Raw genomic sequence first — 19926 nt, 5'->3', positions numbered from 1 at the left:
GGTTGAGAACCACTGTTCTAAAGTTTAGTAATGAAGAATAGCTGAGATCCATAGTTACATAGCAGTCATGAGCATGAGTCATCTAAAATATATATTGTGCCTTGCAGTTACTTTTTGTCAGTTTTGGTTAACAATACATAAATGTGAAATAATAATAATAATAATTAAAAAATTTTTTGAAAGGACCTTGGAGGTCATCTAGTCCAACCCCCTGCTCAGGCAGGAAACCCTATACCATTTCAGACAAATGGCTGTCCAGTCTCTTCATAAAAACTTCCAGTGTTGGAGCATTCACCACTTCTGGAGGCAGGTTGTTCCACTGGTTAATTGTTCTAACTGTCAGGAAGTTTCTTCTTAGTTCTAGGTTGCTTCTCTCCTTGATTAGTTTCCACTCATTACTTTTTGTCCTGCCTTCATGTGCTTTGGAAAACAGCTTGACTCCCTCTTCTTTGTGGCAGCTCCTGAGATATTGGAACACTGCTATCATGTCCCCCCTCATCCTTCTCTTCATTAAACTAGACATACCCAATTCCAGCAAATGTTCTTTATATGTTTTAGCCTCCAGTCCCCTAATCATCTTTGTTGCTCTTCTCTGTACACTCTGATAGTGTATAGTTAGTCCTTGTTTAGCGATCACAGTTGGACCATCAATTTGTTAAGAAATCATTAAGTTAAATGTGAATGCACTTACAATCTTACTTACTGTTAGGTTGTTTTAAATTCTGTATAGTTTGGAATTATACATTCAGCTTAGCTCTACTGTGCTGGTTGACTGAAAAGTAGCTTGAAAATGACATGACAGGAATTATAAGAATACACTCCCCTTGGCAGAAAAAGAGTAAATTAGAGATCCTACACGGAGAGCAAATTTTGTTTCCTCATCAGCCAATTCCTGATGTGCGTGACCATAATAATTTTAAAGAGTTGCCCAATAATCCTCCATCTTTGGTTGCAAATGGTGTTGAAAAATCAATATTATTCTGGACAAAACTTGGCATGTTTTCTTTCAAAATATTGTTCTAGGCTTGGTTTAAAAGGCAAAAGTGAAATCTTCCCCTTTCCCAGAAACTCTGCTGCTAGAGAACAAATATAACTGCCAAGCAAATTATGCTCCAAAAAAGCAAAAGGCCTTCTGTAGAAATTAAAACCTGATTTTGAGGATATAGCTCATTTGTATGGGCAGTGAGACATCTGGGAATCACTTTCCAGAGAACTTTTGGATGAAACTCCTTGAATTTCTGATTTTGCTTAAATTTGAGGAATGCTTAAAGATGCTTAAAAATACTGTATATTGATATACACATATACAGTACACTCATTCTTTTACTACTGATCATCATTTAAACATCTGTTTTAATGGAGAGGGTTATCAAAACACATTCTGTGTTTTAACTGAAGAATTGTTATAGTATTTGCTGCAGTTAAATATTTGAAATTGTATTTTAACTAGATGTTTTGAACACAGTTTAACTGTTAGTGGATGTTTCTAATCAATGATATAAAAGGCATTGTATTGCATTGCATTGTAGTAGGAAATTAAATGGCAATTACAGTGAAATTCAGTTCTATTGCGTGATTTACTATTCATGATAAATCTTGCTAGTCATGATCCTTCTAAACATGCATATACATGTATATGTACACACACACACACACACATTTGACTAGCATTCCAAATGACCTTTCATTTAGTTTTTTGCCTCGATGGTGTCTATGGATGGAAAATGAGTAGGAAACAAGAGTATTAAAATGTTGAAAATATTGATTACAGTACTTAAGTGCATTATATAAAATTACAAAAATTATAAAATAGTAATTTTAATTGTATAATTTTCATTAACATTATTATATATATTGTAGTAATCACTTAAAGTAGGGGTTCTTGCAAGTGGGCCATGCAGATGGCGGGCTTGCACAAACGCACGTATGCACAACTCAACTTGCGCAAGCGGCAGCCCAGTTCAACTTGTGCAAGTCAAGCTGCGTGTGCGTACATGTGTGCATCACCCGCCACTTGTGCAAGTTGAGCTGCGCACACACGGCAGCCTGCCACTCGCGCAGCCCGGTTCCCCTCTTCCCCCACCAAGCTGCAAACGTTGGGGACCACTGACTTAAAGTATATAAACATGTATATGCATGCATCTATCTATATATACAGATTCTGCTACTTTTTTCCATTTCAGTCCAGAGAGGTTTTCAGATGTCCCTATGGTGACAGATACAGAACAACAAAAACCCAATGGAAGTTATTGATATTGCTATATTCTTAAAAGATTTATGGTAGTGTCTGTTCATTTTGGAGAGCTTCCACAGAATATTTTGTTTCATTTATATATTGTTATTTTATATCAAGTGGAGGAGCATGCAAATTCCATTTAGAATTTCTCTGTATTAATTATCCCAGAGTTGTGTGTTATGACGTTAATTTCATCGTTTTAAACAGTGTATTCTAAGTGTAAACATTCTGCAAAAATCTGAAGCTGTCTGATTCACTGGTTGAGCAAGAAAATTTAATTTAGCCTTGGTTTTCTCTCATATGCCAGCACCTATGGATTCTAAAGAATCTATGAAGTAAAGCAGACTGTCAGTCCCACTAGGTAGACCAGACCAGGAAATGAACTCCAGAAGAAGATTAACGCTATTTTTATTGAGATTGAGTATAATCTGATGTTGCAAGTCTGATTGTTCTATATGTCTTCTTCCTTATAGTTAAGTGAATTAGGGAGACATTTGCCTGTGCTGCTTCCAGGAAATCTGGACATTCTGGACTTAATTTTTTTTTTACCCTGGCAATAAAGCTTGTATACAGTATCTCTGTCAAGGTCATCCTTCTTACTTACTCTCTACAATAGAATTTTATGCTGACCTAGAATATACAGTATTTGTAGAAAGGATTTTATCAGATAATTCTATAGATAAACTGACTAAAAAGGCAGCCGTATTATATAAATAATTTGCAACACTTTGGGACTACTCTAAACATGATGTTGATTTCCTGATGTTTTCTGTTTCTTGGAATTGAGGTGATTTATTTCTATCTTTATTAGAAACTCAGGGGAATTTGAAACTTCTTTTGCATTATTTGTTGGCACAGGAAAGTATGTTTGCCTCATCCCATTTCTCCTGAACTTAAGCTAATCATTACTCTTCCTCCAACCAGACTTTCAGTTTCCTCCTCCTGTCTCCCTTTGTAAGCCATGTTTAGGATTTACTGTTTCATCCTTGTAATAAATTTCTCCTAGCAATATGCTAACAGTTTTTGGGGAAAGCGCCTGGTTGCAAATATGCCGATTTCTTACCATTTCAGCTACTCACAGTGGCTTTTAGATGAAACAATAGGACGATTGTGAAAGAAGTAGGGATCTACAATTTCCTCTTCAACACAATTAGACCCTATAGGTTAATAAACGATTAATTGGATTTCTAAGCACTATTCTGTATAGGAGCATGAATGAAAGACTGAAATAGAACAAAAATACAGTGCAAGTGCGAATTCACACACTCATCCTAAATTTGCATTCTGCTTATTGAAACCACGTCCATGAATAGAATTTCCTTTTCTTGTTGAAAATACATATGGTCTGCTGTAGATTCAGCTGGTTTACATAGAATCATATGGCTAGAAGGAACCTCTGAGGTCTTCTAGTCTACCCCCCTGGTCAAGGAAGGAGGCCTTATACTATCTCAGTCAAATGGTTGCCCAGTCTGTTCTTGAAAACGAGGGAGCACCCATAACTCCGGGAGGCAAGCTATTCCATTGATTAATTGTTCTCACTGTCAGGAAAGTTCTCCTTAGTTCTAGGTTAAATGTCCCTCTAACAAGCTTTCACCTATTACTTCTTTTAAAATCTCTTTCTCTTCTTCCTTCCTATATTCCATGACTGAATGTTTGAATCCCCTTTCCCTTTTTCAGTAAAGTAAAATAAAAATGGGTAAGCCTTTAGTCACACAGATATGGCATCTTTTCGATATCCCTCCCCGTGAATGCCCTTCTGTCATTTTACCCTCCTCAGGGTAGTCCAATATACTTAATTAATCTTTTTGAAATGGTGTTATTCCAGAGTTTCATTAAGAGGCTTAAACTGCTAGAGTCTGTCCGGTGATGAATTTACAGATCGCAACTAAGCCAGAATTTCTTAACTAGTGTATCACATGCTCATGTAGAGTGTTAAGATAAGCCAAATAAACCACAGTATGGCTTGGGATGTTGTGTGAATCAGGTAACAGAAAACTAGAAATGATGAAGAAACTTGAGAAGAGTACAAGTTTCTAAGACAGTAACAAATTCCATACTCTAGGAGAGCTCTTCCTTCAAAGTTTTGGCTTTGGTTGGGGCCCAGCATTCCAGGGAATCTTTTCTGAAGTTTGGATGTGATTGATATAGCTATTTTGGTGAGGTTTGAATGGAAACCAGTCAGAGGTTGGAAGTTGTAGCTGAATTTTGTAGTATTTTCCAGTCCTCTGGTAGTTCCCCAGTGCTCCAGGATCTTTGAAAGATATAGTTCAGTGGTACTGAGATCACATCTGCCAGTTCCTTGAGAACTTTGGGGTGCAATCCATCTGGTCCTGGTGATTTGAACTCACTTAGGGTGGACAGGTGCTCACTTATTATTTTCTTGCCTATCTTAACTTGTGTTTCTAATCTGTTTTTTACAGTACTGTTTTTGATAGGTTGGACTGTTTTTCCCCGTTGTGTAAAGACGGATGCAAAAAATGAGTTAAGTAGTTTTGCTTTCTCCCTGTTGCTTGTCACCTTCTTGCCACTTTCTCACACTAATAGACCAATCATTTCCTTAACCTTTTTCCTGTTGAAAGAAGCTTTTTTTGGTTATATTTCACTTTTGCCGCAAGCCTTAGTTCATTTTGAGTCTTAGTTTTCCTCACTTCATCTTTGCAGACTCGGGCTATTTGCTGATATTCTGCCTTAGTTATGTGCCCCTCTTTCCACTTTTTATACTTGTCCTTTTTATCTTTCAATTTATCAGAGAGTTCTTTATGCAGCCATGCTGGTTTCTTCTGAGAGCTGTTATTTTTCTTCTTTGTTGGTATAATCTCACTTTTCAAAATTTCCCAAGCTCCTTGAGTTGTTTTCCCCTTGAGGATTCTTATCCATGGAATCCTTCTCAAGCTCTCTCTAAGTTTATTGAAATTAGCTCTCTTAAAGTCCAAGACTCTAGTCTGACTGTGTTCTATTGCTTGTGCTTGCATAATGTTGAATTCCAATATTGCACGATCACTTCCCCCCAAGGTTCCTATGGCTTCAACACCTTCTATCATTTCATCTCTATTAGTGAGAATTAGGTCCAATATGGCTGATCTCCTAGTTCCCTTCTCTACTTTTTGGGAGACAAAGTTGTTTGCTAGGTTTGTCAGGAATCTGTTTGATCTTCCACTGGATGCAGAGTTTATCTCCCAGTTGATGTCACAGTAATTAAAGTCCCCCATTACTATTGTGATGTGCTCCTACATACCTTAGTTAACTGACTAGCAAAAAGTTCATCTATTTCCTCTGTTTGATTGGGTGGCCTATAGTATACATTTATGGCAATGTCATTTTCCCCCCATTTATATTGACCCAAATGCATTCAAGACAGTTTTCATCATTATTGTGCTCTATTTCTGGAGAGATGTAGTTATTTCTTAAAAAGAGAGCAACTCCACTTCCTCTTTTATTTGGTCTGTTTCTTTTAAATAATTTAAATCCCTCTAGCTGTGTGTTCCATTTGTGGGTTTCATCCAGTGGTGGGATTCAGCCGGTTCACATCACTTCGGCAGAACCGGTAGATAATTTTTTGTTGCCCAGGCCCAGAATGGACTTCTGGAAGCGGCATCCACACAGAGAACCGGTTGTTCACATATTTGAATCCCACCACTGGTTTCATCACACCAAGTTTCCATAATGACAACAATATCATATCTGCCCTCATTTACCTCATTGGGGAGGTTGTGTGAGGATGCAAATGGTTATAGGTCAAGGACTATTTGTCAGGCTCAATTCCAAAAGAACAAGATATAAAGCAATCCAGTCAAAGTTCATAACTATATTTTCTCACACCAAATAGACAGAATCTTGCCAGACTAAACCTTTAATATTCTCACCACCCCAATGGAAACACCCTAGGACAGTGGTTCTCAACCTGTGGGTCAGGATCCCATTTGGGGTCAAACGACCATTTCACGGGGGTCACCAAACAAGGCTGTCCGCCATTTCCCCCCCTTTTCTTTGGCCAGGCCCCTGGCACCCGGTGATGTATAAGTGGTTGGGCATCACCACAACATGGGGAACTGTATTATGGAGTCGCAGCATTAGAAAGGTTGAGAACCACTGCACTAGGAGATTCTTTTCTTCTGTTTCCTATCCATCTAAGGGCTGTCTTGTTTCTTGTCTCATCCTTCCTCCTCCTTGGAATATGCTCCCTCCTTCCCAGAAAACTGATGCTTCACTGCAGTCTATCATACCACCTGCCCCTTTGTGGGCACCATCCATCACATCACCTCTATGCAATATATATGGATAGTGCAGTGTTTCCCAAACTTGACAATTTTAAGGCATGTGGACTTCAACTCCCAGAATTCCACAGCCAGCGTTGCTGGCTGTGGAATTCTGGGAGTTGAAGTCCTCATGCCTTAAAATTGTCAAGTTTGGGAAACACTGGGATAGTGGATTCTAATTTTTGTTGGCTGGAATACAAGATGGTTTCAAAGTCTGAAACTATTATCTGATCTAAGTGAAAGAATGATATTAAAATAATATTAATTTAATCTCATTTTTAAACTATTTCCTCTTTTTGTGGAATAACATTCAGAAGATTGTTTTTATCACAGCGGAAGTCACTTAGCTTTGCTTTGGGGAAATAATTTCTTTGTGTAGCTGACTTTTGTAGCTATGGATTGCACCACATCCTGAAAAGTTACCTTCTCCCAATATACTTGCAAATGTAACTCTGTCTAAAGACACATATACACATGCATAGTTTGTGCTTTCATTTTTGTGCACAAGTACTTGAGACTGGATTGGAGGGAAAATAAGAATTCTTACTTTTGAGATACTCAAAGTTTTAAAAAAAACCAATTCAGATCACCAGACAGAAAAATATTATTGTTTATTAACCAAGAATTATACAGCCAAAGTTTTTCTGAATTAGGAATTAGGTAGATCATTTACTGAGGATGAATAATCTAAGAACATTTCTTAATAGGAAAAAAAGCAATATCTTGTTTTTAATCAAATTATTTGATAATGGTCTTTGAAGTATATTTTACAAACTAATAAATCAACCATAATGTTTGTTTCCTTGATAGCTGTAACCTTTATCAGTCATGTTTTTTTCCTGTCTAATCTCTAATGCTTTCTAGAAGGAGTAATTTCAAGCAATTCTATTTATTCTTTGGCTATCTAAATCTTTTAACTCTTCTCAGGTGGGCATGTTTATTATTTACTTGCTTACTGGATTTGTACATTATTTTTAAAATATAGCGTACTTATGTACTCACTATTAACTTGCATGTTAATTGAGGTCCTGAAAATAGTTGAGTTCACTGAAGTCTAGGGGAAATGCAGGAGTTTATGAAATAGATTGTAGACATTGGCCAGTTAGAGATGGACATCAGTGCTGGTATGTAGTTTCAGAGCTTGAGTAATTTCTGTCACAGTTTTAGTGTGTAGAGCTGGAATTGAAGGACAGAAGCAAAGGTGACTGGTAGCTTTTCAGAGTTACTGTGAGCTTCAAATGATAAACTCTGTGTAAACTGCCTGACTTTCGTGGAGGAAAAATTGAGTGAAAGTATGTTCGGTGAGCTGTGTTTTAATGTGGAGAATTTTTATGCATTTATTCTCCAGCAACATATGATATACAAGAGAAAGCTAGCTCCTTTATCATTCAAATGTATATTGATGATATATACTGTACAAGTAAGTGCTCCCTACCAAATGAAACAATATACAGTATTTAAATAAAGTGTTAATTTTATTGCATCTCCAACAATGAAATGCAATGAAGTCATTTCTAAAATGTTATTTTTTATTGAAAAGGAAGTCATCTAAAAATCTGAAATTATTTTAATTCTGGTTTAACAAAAAAATAAAAATAAAAACCCTGGAAACCAGGATAGTGATTCTGTTCTTATGTGTTTTTCTGAGTTTGACTCACATTTTCTGGCTATAGTAAATCAGATTCTGGAGAATGCTAGTTTATAGTTCATGAGATGGTTTTCTAGAATATGCAGTCCCACATGGAGCTCCCCACATGGCTGGCAAAATTAATAAGGAATTAAAGTTTACTGTATAAACCTAATCCAGGTGCCCTTTCACAAACCAAAAATCACTAACCTATATTACTTCTTAGTTTATAATGCCTAGCCTGTTTGGGAGTATCTTCTCTACGTTCTTAGTCTTACTGAAGCTGTTGTAGAAAGAAAAATGTGATTGAAGTCCCTCTTTTTCTTACCATTTTAGATAGTTTGGTAAACATCTTTAATTTCGTTGCACACAATTCCAACAAGTTTCTTTGGGGTTTCATTCTTCTCTTTCCCAGGTTTCCAGATTTCGAGAGGGCAGAAATGACCATGACTGCCAACAAGAATGCCAGTGTCACAAAGAGATCGGGAGGAAATAAGGTATCTCGGGATACTCTAGATCGGTAAGTGTAAAATGCAGATGCTCTAGTTCAGGGGTAGGCAACCTTGGTTCTTTTATGACTCGTGGACTTCAACTGCCAGAATTCCTGAGTCAGCTATGCTGACTCAGGAATTTTGGGAGTTGAAGTCCACGAGTCATAAAAGAGCCAAGGTTGCCTACCCCTGCTCTAGTTGTTCTTCTTTAATGTTGTGTCAGTCTCCTTTATCTTTGTTTTTATAACTGATGGCTGGATCTGTCTTCCAACAATATCGTAATCCTAGCAAAATTACTGTTTTTAAAAGATATTTAAATATGATTTGGTATCAGAATTTAGGGACAGTTCTGGCTATCTTTGGAATCAGTGTAATTTGTCTATCTCAGCTGTTAGTTTCTAACACGTAATTAGGTGTTTCCTATAGGATTGTACAGTGCATATCTGACAGGTCAAGATTTGATTTCATTATGTGCTGTCAGGTCAATATCATCTCCCAGCCACCACATAGATAGATCTTTTTTCCATGATTATTTGTTCCTAATTTGGTCCTTCAGGGCTTCCAATGATGTACTCATTGCCACTGTAACTGTTTATCAACTTCTCTGTCTTCTGCTTCTCCCGTCATTAAAGCCTTTTCTAGAAGCTAAGTCTTCACAGAATGTGTCCGCAGTAGGATAAACTAGTTGCCATGGTAAATACTTGTACTCAGGTACTGAATAGAGCAGTGATGGCGAACCTTTTAGAGACTGAGTGCCCAAACTGCAACCCAAAACCCACTTACGCATCGTCGAATGCTGGGTGGGTGTGGCCCATTGGGGGGGTGTGGCTGCGGTGGTAACGGCAGACTGGGTGGGACTAAAAAGTTCAGTCAATCAATTCCAACTTTGCAAGATTTTTTTTTTCCCATGAGAAGTTGAAATTGATTGAACCTTTTTTTTTTTTGCACATGACGGCGGAAGCCTAAAGGTTTTATAAAACCCAGCTGAAGGCCTAGGACTGGGGCGACGGCGCGCGTGCCCACAGAGAGGGCTCTGAGTGCCGCCTCTGGCACTCGTGCCATAGGTTCACCACCACTGGAATAGAGGTACCTTAATATTGAAGAGTGAATTCAACCAAACATACTGTTTACCTGAATTTATTTTTTTAAAGTAAAATGGAGCAGAGAACCTGATAAGCATGCAAAGAAAGTGTTTGAAAACACACTGATCCCTTCAGACATCTTGCTTAACCTTGTACAAAAACATCATTTACAAAGCATAATTGCTCAGTTCTCACAGAATATTGTATCAAAACTGAACAAATCATTTGTATAACTTACAAGGAATCCAGCATTTATCAGCTAAGTACATAGAGATAAATTGGAGAAGGGGAAACAATGCATTTTTAATATAATGGATAAAACTGAGTGGTAATCAATCACCTCTCATGTAGTGGAGATCCAGGTGTAGAAGGCAATAGAAACAGAGCCAAAAAATAGTTATATCAGTGGCTAAATAAGGAAATTTCCAGTCTTATGTGTCAGAATTTGAAGGTTGTTTGAATAGCTTGAAAAGAGTCCACCCAGTCTTTGGAGTGGGCTTTACACAATAAATATACTGTTATGAAGGCAATGCAAGGAACTAAAAAAAATCATCTGCAGCTCCTTTGAACCAGCCTCATTTGAAATGAAAACAACCAACAGTGTTCATATTTCTTCCTCTCTAAATAATTCAGTTTTGGCTTTGAAATTAAATTAAAATCAAGTTTAGAATTACACTACAAAACATAATCAGTGTTCATGGCAGAAAGCTTCATGCCCTTTTAAAGAATTTAATTTTTTTGCCTTTAGCTTGTTTGAAGAGGGACATGGATGTCAATTCCATTAATGATCAGATCTTGTTCAGAGAGATCTTTGATCCAGTCATGTTGCATCTTTCTTTTCAGATTCTGTCAAGATATTTTAATAAAAAAATTACTGCAGAGGCAGCCTTCCTTGGCCCAATACTTGTGGAGGAAAGTCAAGCTTTAAGGTTTACAGAAAGCCAACACAGTTGGGGACATTTGAATTATGGCAGGTGGGGGTGGTAAGATGTTTTAGAGCAGGGGTGTCAAACTGCCGGCCCACGGGCCGGTTTCATCGTACCAAAGCCGTGCCCACCCCATTGCCAGCAATGCAAAAAGAGTCGCAATATGTCGCAACACGTCACATGACGTGGCGAGTTTGACACCCGTGTTTTAGAGGGCAAGCACCAGAACAGAAAAGGCAGTTCTCCTGATGACAGTGTTTTATAGAGAGGATCTGGAGCATGCCCACCCTGTTGGCTTTCATGGGTTAAGTAGATTCAGTTAGAGATAAGTGGTCTTGCAAGCAACTTGATCTTGTGCCGTGAAGGTCTGTATAGAGAGTAACCACACCTTCAATTGCACCTGGAAACTGAAGTCTGCCGTTCCCCATCAGACTTTCATAACTTCCAGACTTTTGATGTCATCCAATGAGATATAAAACTGAGTATTAATTTATTCAATTTATATAGCTGTCCATTTCGCCAAAGAAGAGACAGTGTACATCAAAGCAAACCAGTCAGTAAAGACCTAAAACCTGTTACAATTATTATTAAAAATATTAAAACCATAAAAATATAAAAACCAGAGCAAGAACAAAGAAATAGCAGAGGAAGAGATGTTAATAATAACAGAGCCATCTCCCTACTTCCCCTGTCCCCTGGGATCCCTGGGCCTACTTATATAACCTGGTCTTAGGGTTAGCCCTGAGGTTGAACCTGAAGTAGAGGCCTGGACCTTGATTTCAGTTCTAGCACTACTGCTGCCACTCAAAAAGGCCACCTCATGTTGTCTGAGTCTTGAGAACAACGTGATTGCCCCCGTGATCCAGCGCTCCCCAGGACTTGCTGCACACCTCTTACCTTCAGGCTATGTTCTTTTTTCTGTTGACAGACTCCTGTGCCCTACCTGAGGCAGCTCCGGGTCACACAGGGCCTTCTTTCTTGAAGCAGCTTCAGAGAATGCTCTCCCATGGCTTCTGCAGCCTCCAAAAACTACACAAAAGTATACCCCGTTCTCTTACGATTTTTGAAGGCTCCAGGCTTGGAGGGTCTGGAGGTTGCAAGAGAGTACATCTCATTCTCACACAGTCTCTCAGAATTGCATGAGAATAGGGTATGCTTTCAATAATAGTGAATGCTGGCATGTCCCCCAAAATGTTGTCATCTCATTCAGTTAGTTAGAACAATTAATCAGTGGAACAACCTGCCTCCAGAAGCTGTGAATGCTCCAAAATTGGAAGTTTTTAAGAAGAGACTGAACAGCCATTTGTCTGAAATGGTATAGGGTTTCCTGCCTGAGCAGTGGGTTGGACTAGATGACCTCCAAGGTCCCTTCTATTACTACTACTACTACTACTACTACTACTACTACTACTACTACTACTACTACCACACAGCATCTCAGAATTGTATGAGAATAGGATATGCTTTCAAGAATAGTGAATACTGGCATGTTCCCCAAAATGTTGTCATTAATATCAATGTCCGTACATTTAATTTCCATCACCTGCCTGTCAACGCTGCATAGTGTATTTAGTTGGAATGAATCATATACATATTAAAGAAGGGAGCCTTTATGCTTAAACAACATATTTAGACTATTAGATATATGGAAAAAAGCCATTGTTAATGCCAGAGACTGTTGCTACAATTTGCTGCAAGTCGGGTAATTACAGGACAATCGTGAGATACGTTTGATTATCAAATAAATGCAGAGAAATGGTGGGGGTTGTGCTGGCCAGAGGGTTTATCTAATGCAGGGTGTCAAACTCGCCGTGTCATGTGACGTGTCTTGACGTATCGGGATTTTTTTTCCCCCTTGCCAGAGCTGGGGTGGGCACGGTTTCTGTGTGACGCAACCGGCCTGTGGGCTGGCAGTTTGACACCCCTGATCTAATAGATCAACTGCTAGCTCTTTCTGCTTTAAACCAGTAGAACTATGTCAGGTTCAAGTATGATTTTCGATAGAAAAGACAATGCAGGATAAAAATTCAATTAGTGTTTGTATCCGAGTGGATCTTCATGAAAATGTCTATGGAGGTTCTCAGTCATCCAGGTCATGGTTGTCCCAAAGGTACTTTTCAAAAGGCAACTGGACCTTCTTGGTTTTCTCCTTAGAAAATGTTTCACTCCTCATCCAAGAAACTTTTTCAACTCTGATAGTCACAACTGAAGAAACTTCTTGGATGAGAAGTGAAACCTTTTTCAAAGGAAAAAAAAAATGCGAAAGTCCAATGGCCTTTTGAAAAGCACCTTTGGGATTTTCGTGAAAAGTGTGTCCATTTGTGGTTTGCCAACACTTTTTTTGCATATGGCAGCGTTCATTATTGTACATCACATTTTGCTACACACAGAAGCAGCTTAAATATGTTGCTGGGAAAGGCAAACACTGTACCAAAACTAAAGAATTACTTTAAAACTCAGAAAATCATAGTAGGACCATTTTGCATGGGGAATACAAAGTTGATAATATAAGTTATAAAAATGTGTAGTTCCATAATCTGTTTTCTGACTGGTAGAATGTCAAATCTAATTCTCCCTCCAGTGTTTATGAAGGAAACTCATATTAGCCAAACGCTTGGAGAATCCAAGCATATATGAATTGTTCTTGGGATTTGTCCTGGATTTATGTCAGTACACTGATATTGGAATTAGGATTGATATCACCAAACATCTCTATAAGTTTGGAGAAGGATTCAATCGATTTTGGTGCCAGTAAGTTTTGCACGGAGAATTGGAGCCTGTGTCTTAATGAGATTATGGCAAAGAACATATATGACTTGCAATAGCAGTACAAAATGTCTGAGGAGGCTATATATACAAATAAAGTTGGGTTAGGCAGACAGCATGAAGATACTGTATTCTGAACGTGTCACCATAACACCCTATATACAGTACTGTATATTTCACATTGAATTGAATGGATGAAGTTTCAATAAACGTTTTCAACTGACTCTAGTTATTATCTGCACTGGGTATTATTTCTATTCTTTACCTTTTACTTAGATAATTTCATGATCTCAGTCTTGCCAGTGTTGTGTCATAATTATCTCTAGCCTCTACTTTACACACTGACTGTCTTGGAAGCAAACGGGAGGCAGATAACTCAAGATAAACCTGTTCAACTACTGCAGTAAGATGCCTCCCACTACAATTCATAGTCACTTCCTCTCTAGAAACAAAAGCTGATCTATGAGGATAGTCTGGAAATCTGGTCATGATTTACCCAGAGGGAAATATGAGAAAAGCAAGCAGATACAGGAAACAGAAGTTGCATATTTCATTATTTTACATGATTGCTTTCTGTCATGACCTGGTTAACCTCAGTCTAGTTTGTTACTAAGAAGAAGTATCTTTCCTGGAGAAGAAACAGCTGTTCCTTGGAGACAACTCTTTGATTTGGTTTGGTTAGCATCTCCAGTCAGAAAAACAAAGTCTTGATTTTTTATGTCATCAATACACTTATAAAGAGTTTTTATTTTTCCACTTTTTAAATGAAGGAAGCAGATGGAAAATAGTGTCTTTACTGAAAATTTGAGTCTTAGTTGAATCCTTGAGGATACCATAACTTCAGAGTTGATGGAGTTATTATAAGTTTGAATTTGACATACCTTAGTTTACAGCTGACACCAAGAACAGAAATCTCATGTTATAACTATCTGCCATAAGTGTTTGCATGTTAATCAAATAGAGTGCTGTGATGACTGAATAGCAGGTTGAGTAGCAGTGGAAATTCTCTCCTCACTGACTTTGTTTGCAAGGGAGGAATACATGAACTGCTCCTTTCTTTGTCTTTTCACAGCTGGTTACCAGAGTGGGATTCATCATTCCTGCTGTACATTCCTGACTTTTAATTAAATTTATAATTTTCACATATTCCTTACATTTTTCTCCTACTCCATCAGAATGTATCCGTACACATTTGAGCCCCACAGAGTTTTCCCCATTTTTAAAATAATCTCTTTTTTCCAAGAGTTTTAATCACTGGGGTCCTGGTTTGGTTCATGGGAGTAGTTTATAAAAGAAATCTGACTTCCTCAAATTAACTGTTTGATTTTTCCCCCTCCTCCTTTAGCAATCATGAGAATTGCATTAGTTAAGGAATGTAGCATTGGTGGAAGAAGGACAGTTTCTCATCCTTAAAATTTAGAAGGTGGGAATGAAAGAGAACAACCAGGGATCACTATTAACTGAGTAATAAGCAGTATAAAAAAAACCCCAGAGGCTAATGAAGAGATATTGAATAAAGTATCTAGGGAAGCTGGAGGTGCCCATCCACCCCCAAACTATAAAACAGTGAAGGGATAGTGTTTATGGTCATCAAATGTCATGGCTGTTTTTAAAAATAGACACCGCAAATAAAATAAGATTATCAGCATTATCAGGCTCAGACTCTTCCTTAACGTAGATGTTCTAAAAGCATAGGCAGGCGGTCCTTGCTTAATGACAATTTGGTTAGTGACTATTTGAAGTTGCAAAGTGCTGAAAAAAAGAAACTTATGATCAGCCCTTAGACTTGCAACCACTGCAGCATCCCTGCAATCACATGATTGTGTTTCAGGCACCTGGCAACTATTGCTCATTTACCACAGTCACAGCATCCCGTGGTCATGTACTTGGTATTTGTGATCTTCCCAGCTGACTTCCAAGAAGCAAAGTGAACAGGAAAGCTGGCAGGAGGTTGCAAATTATGGTCACATTATGCCCCGGGTAAATGACTGAAACTGGAATCGCTGGAACTGCTATTGCTGAGCAGGGGAGGTGTTTTGCTTAACAACTACTTTGTTTAGCAACAGAATTGCCGGTCCTAATTAGGATCACCAAGTGAGAACTACCTGTTTTAGCATACTCACTTGATTTGTACAATAATCCTGTAAGGCAGTGATGGCGAACCTTTTAGAGACTGAGTTCCCAAACTGCAATCCAAAACCTACTTATGCATCGTTGAGTGCCAGGTGGGTGTGGCCCATTGGCTGGGCATGGCCCATTGGCTGGGCGTGGCTGCAGTGGTAACGGCAGATTGGGTGGGACTAAAAAGTTCAATCAATCAATTCCAACTTTGCAAGATCTTTTTTTTTCCCGTGAGAAGTTGAAATTGACTGATTGAACCTTTTTTTTTTTTTTTTTGCACATGGCGGCGGAGGCCTAAAGCGAAAAGGTTTTATAAAACTCAGCTGAAGGCCTAGGACTGGGGCGACGGCGCACGTGCCCACAGAGAGGGCTCTGAGTGCCGCCTCTGGCACCCGTGCCATAGGTTCGCCACCACTGCTGTAAGGTAAGTTTGGGCCAAAATTGACAACTGCTCCAAAATCTCCCATTGAGTTGTGGCTGAATGTGGACTTGGATTCTGCATCCTCCTGTCTCAGTTCCATATTGTGATCGCTATATTGTGTTTGTTTTAAAGTGTTGCATGATTTTGGTCAATAATCTTTCACTTATATGATTTTCTTAATACAGAAGTATCAAACATGTGCACCGCCTCAGCTTAATGGCAGATGCAAAGATTGCTTGGTGTTGTGCCAGGAGCACCACATGACAAGAGTTCTTGGTCCAGCTGTTGCAATTAAGCTGAGCTTGTGCGTTTTCCCTAGGCAGCAGGCAGGCAGCCTTGCATAGGTACTATAGCTGGTAGACTTCAAAATCTCCAAAACATATTGAATTAATTCTTCTCTTGCCTTCGAAAAAATATTGAATTTGCCAACTCCTTTCAAAAGAAGTTTAATTTCTCTCCTTCTTCCAAAACAGTTTGAATTCATTTCTTTCCTCTCTCCAAAAGACGTTTAATTTCCCTTTGCTCTCCCCAAAAGGTTTATTAATATCTATATAGTTTCAGGCTACACAAAGTCCATGATAATTGTCAACTTTATAGAAACTTCATTTTTTAATAATAATTAAAGTTTAAATAATTTCTTCAATTGGCGCACTGTTGAATGGCTTCTTCATTCTTATAGCAATACAAGAGCAAAGGATGTAGTAATAGATCCTGAAAATGCATAAAATATGTGGCTATAGAAGGAGAGATACTAAAAAAATCCATCTATATGTAGCATATGTGTTATGTATGTGTACACTTTGAGAATAAGCAACTAAATTTAATTTTTAATGTGTGCCATTGTGCCAATAAAGGTTATCTATCTATCTATCTATCTATCTATCTATCTATCTATCTATCTATCTATCTATCTATCTATCCATTTTAGTTGTGGGTTATTGTAATTTGAAGGTAAATTGAATGGTAGATGATTCTGGGACATGTTATGAACAAATGACTGTTATGAAACCCCAATATACATGTTTGTGTGTAAGGGAACAAGAGAATTCTTAAGCCATAAGTTCAAGTGTATGTGTATGTATATATAAACAATAAAGTGTTTTAGGAAGCTATTGAGCAAAGGCTCAGTGATGACTGGAGTGATTTAACCTTTCTGTATTTTTCAAGTTGTTCCCTGTCTTGGGAATAGAGCAGCTACTTGGGAGGATGGATGTAATGGGAAATAGTCTGCAGGGAAAGCATTTCTCGCTGATTACTTTTTTCATCACTGCAACCTTACAAAGCAATCAACCAGTCTCCCCGAACTTTATTATGTGCCTTTGTAGCAGTGTTGAAGAAACTTTTCTTAAATCTTAACAGGTAAATAATAATAGTTTTGTCTTTTAACTTTTTAGAGATAGTAACGTCACACGTTTAATAGCTCTTGGATAAAACAGAACATTGGGATCTGTTTCCATTTGTTTTCAAGCTTATTTTGCACTGAATTAACTTTAACTATGCTGAATGTTGATCTGGAAAATAGGCAAACAGACTGTGCTCCTGTTGGACTTCTAGCTGTCACTATTACAGAGCATGGTAATCTTCCAAGCTACCTTAAGAGAGTGAGTCTCATTTCATAATGTTTCAGACCCCAAATGATAGTTTCTAGAAGATGGTAGTGGGGCTTATTTATAATTTATTTACAACTTCAGGGAAGAAAGGATTGGTTTTTTTAATCATCATAATCATCCCGCCCAACAATCAGAGTTCTCATGGTAGGAAAACATATACTGTGCCTTTTAAGAACAGAAGTGAAGGCATAATAAGTAATCAACTTTTAAATGTGCCTAGTAAACTGGTTTGCAATGTTGGACAGAGAATGCTGTGATTGATAAATGTTAATCAACTTGATTATGGCACTTCTAATACTCTTTAAAAAGATTTAAAAATCCCTCTTTGATAAATTATCTGTCAAAACTTTTTCATAGAATAGAAATGAGTTTTAGAAGGTTGGTACAGCTTATTTTTTAAAACTATTTTTTTAAAAAAAAAGAAAAAGAAAAGTCATTATTTGCTCATTTATTTACACAGCTAGCTGGCTAAATGGTATTTGTCTTCTCACTTCCAGGTGTCAGTCAGTGTCTCCACCACCTCTTCTGTATCAACAAAGAAGCCCTAAAACACATCCACTCAGTGATAGTGAGGAATCCTGCTGTTCTGGCAATTTCTCCAAAGTTTCCAATTCCAGAGTCTTCCTTAAAGATCAAGCTAAGTGGGGAATTGCCTTAAGAAGTACCTCAACTTCCCCCTCAGATACAGAATCTCCGCAGCATCCACTCAAAGCTATCAGCATTGGATGCCTGGATAAAAGGCTCTCTGTCTTCCAGGGACATGAAGAAAAGGAGGTCTCCAATGAGGTTCAGGATGGTGAAGGAGTAGGCAACTGGCAGCTGAGACGGAGCTCTCTCTCCTTGGGAACAGCAGCCAATCTACGTAACATCTCTCTCAGCCGGGTCAGCGTCCATTCACAAGCTCTTGATATCAGGCAGAAGATAACGGAATGGGAATGCCGCAAACAGCCTTCCCCCAGAATGAGCTTCTACTTGGACAAGAGGGATGTTGGAGACAGGTCAGGCAGTGAGAGCTGCCCTAGTATATTGCCTTCTCCCTGCAGTGAGAAGGCTTTTGAATACAAAGGCTTCCAGAGGATGAGCAGAACATTTTCTGAATGTTCCTACCCGGAAACAGAAGAGGAGGAGTTTCTAGACAGAGATCCCTGCCACCGTTTTGAAAAGCGACTGAGCCGGAATGAGTCCACCAATGCCTTTCTCAAGGGGGTTCCAAAAGAAAGCTCAGCTGTGCTAAATAGAATCCAGAAAATTGAACAGGCCTTAAAAGAACAACCTGGCCGGGGGCTTCCTAAGTTGCCAAGTAGCTGCTACAATGTGGACAGAGGCCGAAAAAAATCTTTGACTTTAGGGGTTTCAGAGAGCTTGACTGAGATTGCAAATGATAGCAGAGCAGGGAACGTTACTTGTGGGAGTAATCTGGAGACACCCACAAAGACTGAAAAAACGTGTAAAATGCTGCATGGGCTAACTACCAAAGTTAGTTCTTTTAGTTCTAAGCTGCTTCCAGAGAGCCTGGCAAACACAGCGGTAAATCCTGTGCCCAAGCCGAAACGCACCTTTGAGTATGAAGCTGACAAGAACCATACAAGTAAATCAAGCAACGGACTACCTCCTTCACCAATGGCTGCTGTTCCTCCCCCTCTTCCATCAACTCCTGCTCCCCCTGCCACACGGAGACCGAAAAAAGAGTCACGCTTTCGCAGAAAATCCCCAAATAGGTAAACATGGAAAGCTATTGTCCTATACTCTTAAATATCGGGGAGACATTTCTGCAGAGCAAGAAACCTCAGTGGCTGTCATGTCCTGTTAACTGGGTTTTGTCAAATACAGTATGTTGTTCCAAATGATACTAGAGTGCTAGCGGCTGTAGTTGCCGGAGGGATTGACGTTTACTGCAGCAGATACAAACTGGAAAATTTTTAAATAAAAAACATCTGTGTTATTATTTTTCTATAATGACTGTGAACATGCTTTGTACAAATTGTCTTAACTGCTCCTCCCTCTCAGCTTCATATAGCAGTGGCCAAAATTATGGAAACCTTTTGGGAAAAGTGTACAGTAGAAATGCCACCTTTGATTAAGTTTCCACCAATTTTTCTTCTAATTTCTTTATAACTGTAGCCGTGTTCACTTAATAATACTATTTTACATCGCTTTCTGGGCAACCAGTCAACTCTTTGCACCATTACTTTAATTTTATTATGTTTTAGAAGCTCACTAAATGAAAGAAAAAAAAAACAACCAACCAACTTGATAGCGATCACATAACACACTAACAAATGTCCTCCTCTCAGCTTCAATACATGACATCAATAATTGAATCCTACTGTGATCTGATTGGCTCATTGCCAAAACAAGATGACACCTTATTGGCTGTCTAAACACTCATG

The 19926-nt window shown here is 38.5% G+C and overlaps 1 protein-coding gene across 4 annotated transcripts in view; it reads left to right on the top strand.

The window, feature by feature from the left end:
* Positions 1-19926, top strand: part of DENND2B (DENN domain containing 2B) — a 155423-nt gene that overhangs the window by 72103 nt on the left and 63394 nt on the right. For 2 of the 4 annotated variants that reach the window (XM_039350205.1, XM_039350206.1), the window contains 2 exons: positions 8535-8639; positions 18034-19254. In XM_039350205.1, the coding sequence (XP_039206139.1) occupies positions 8560-8639; positions 18034-19254 (1301 nt within the window). In that variant the 5' untranslated portion in view covers positions 8535-8559. The remainder of the gene's footprint in view (positions 1-8534; positions 8640-18033; positions 19255-19926) is intronic. The other 2 variants (XM_039350207.1, XM_039350208.1) reach the window with 1 other exon arrangement.

Source organism: Crotalus tigris, unplaced genomic scaffold (assembly GCF_016545835.1).
Source record: "Crotalus tigris isolate CLP2741 ecotype Arizona unplaced genomic scaffold, ASM1654583v1 scf7180000018308.1980950, whole genome shotgun sequence".
Lineage (NCBI taxonomy): Eukaryota > Metazoa > Chordata > Lepidosauria > Squamata > Viperidae > Crotalus > Crotalus tigris.
Note: the sequence above shows the minus strand (reverse complement) of the source record. Positions and strands in the feature narration are given on the sequence as shown.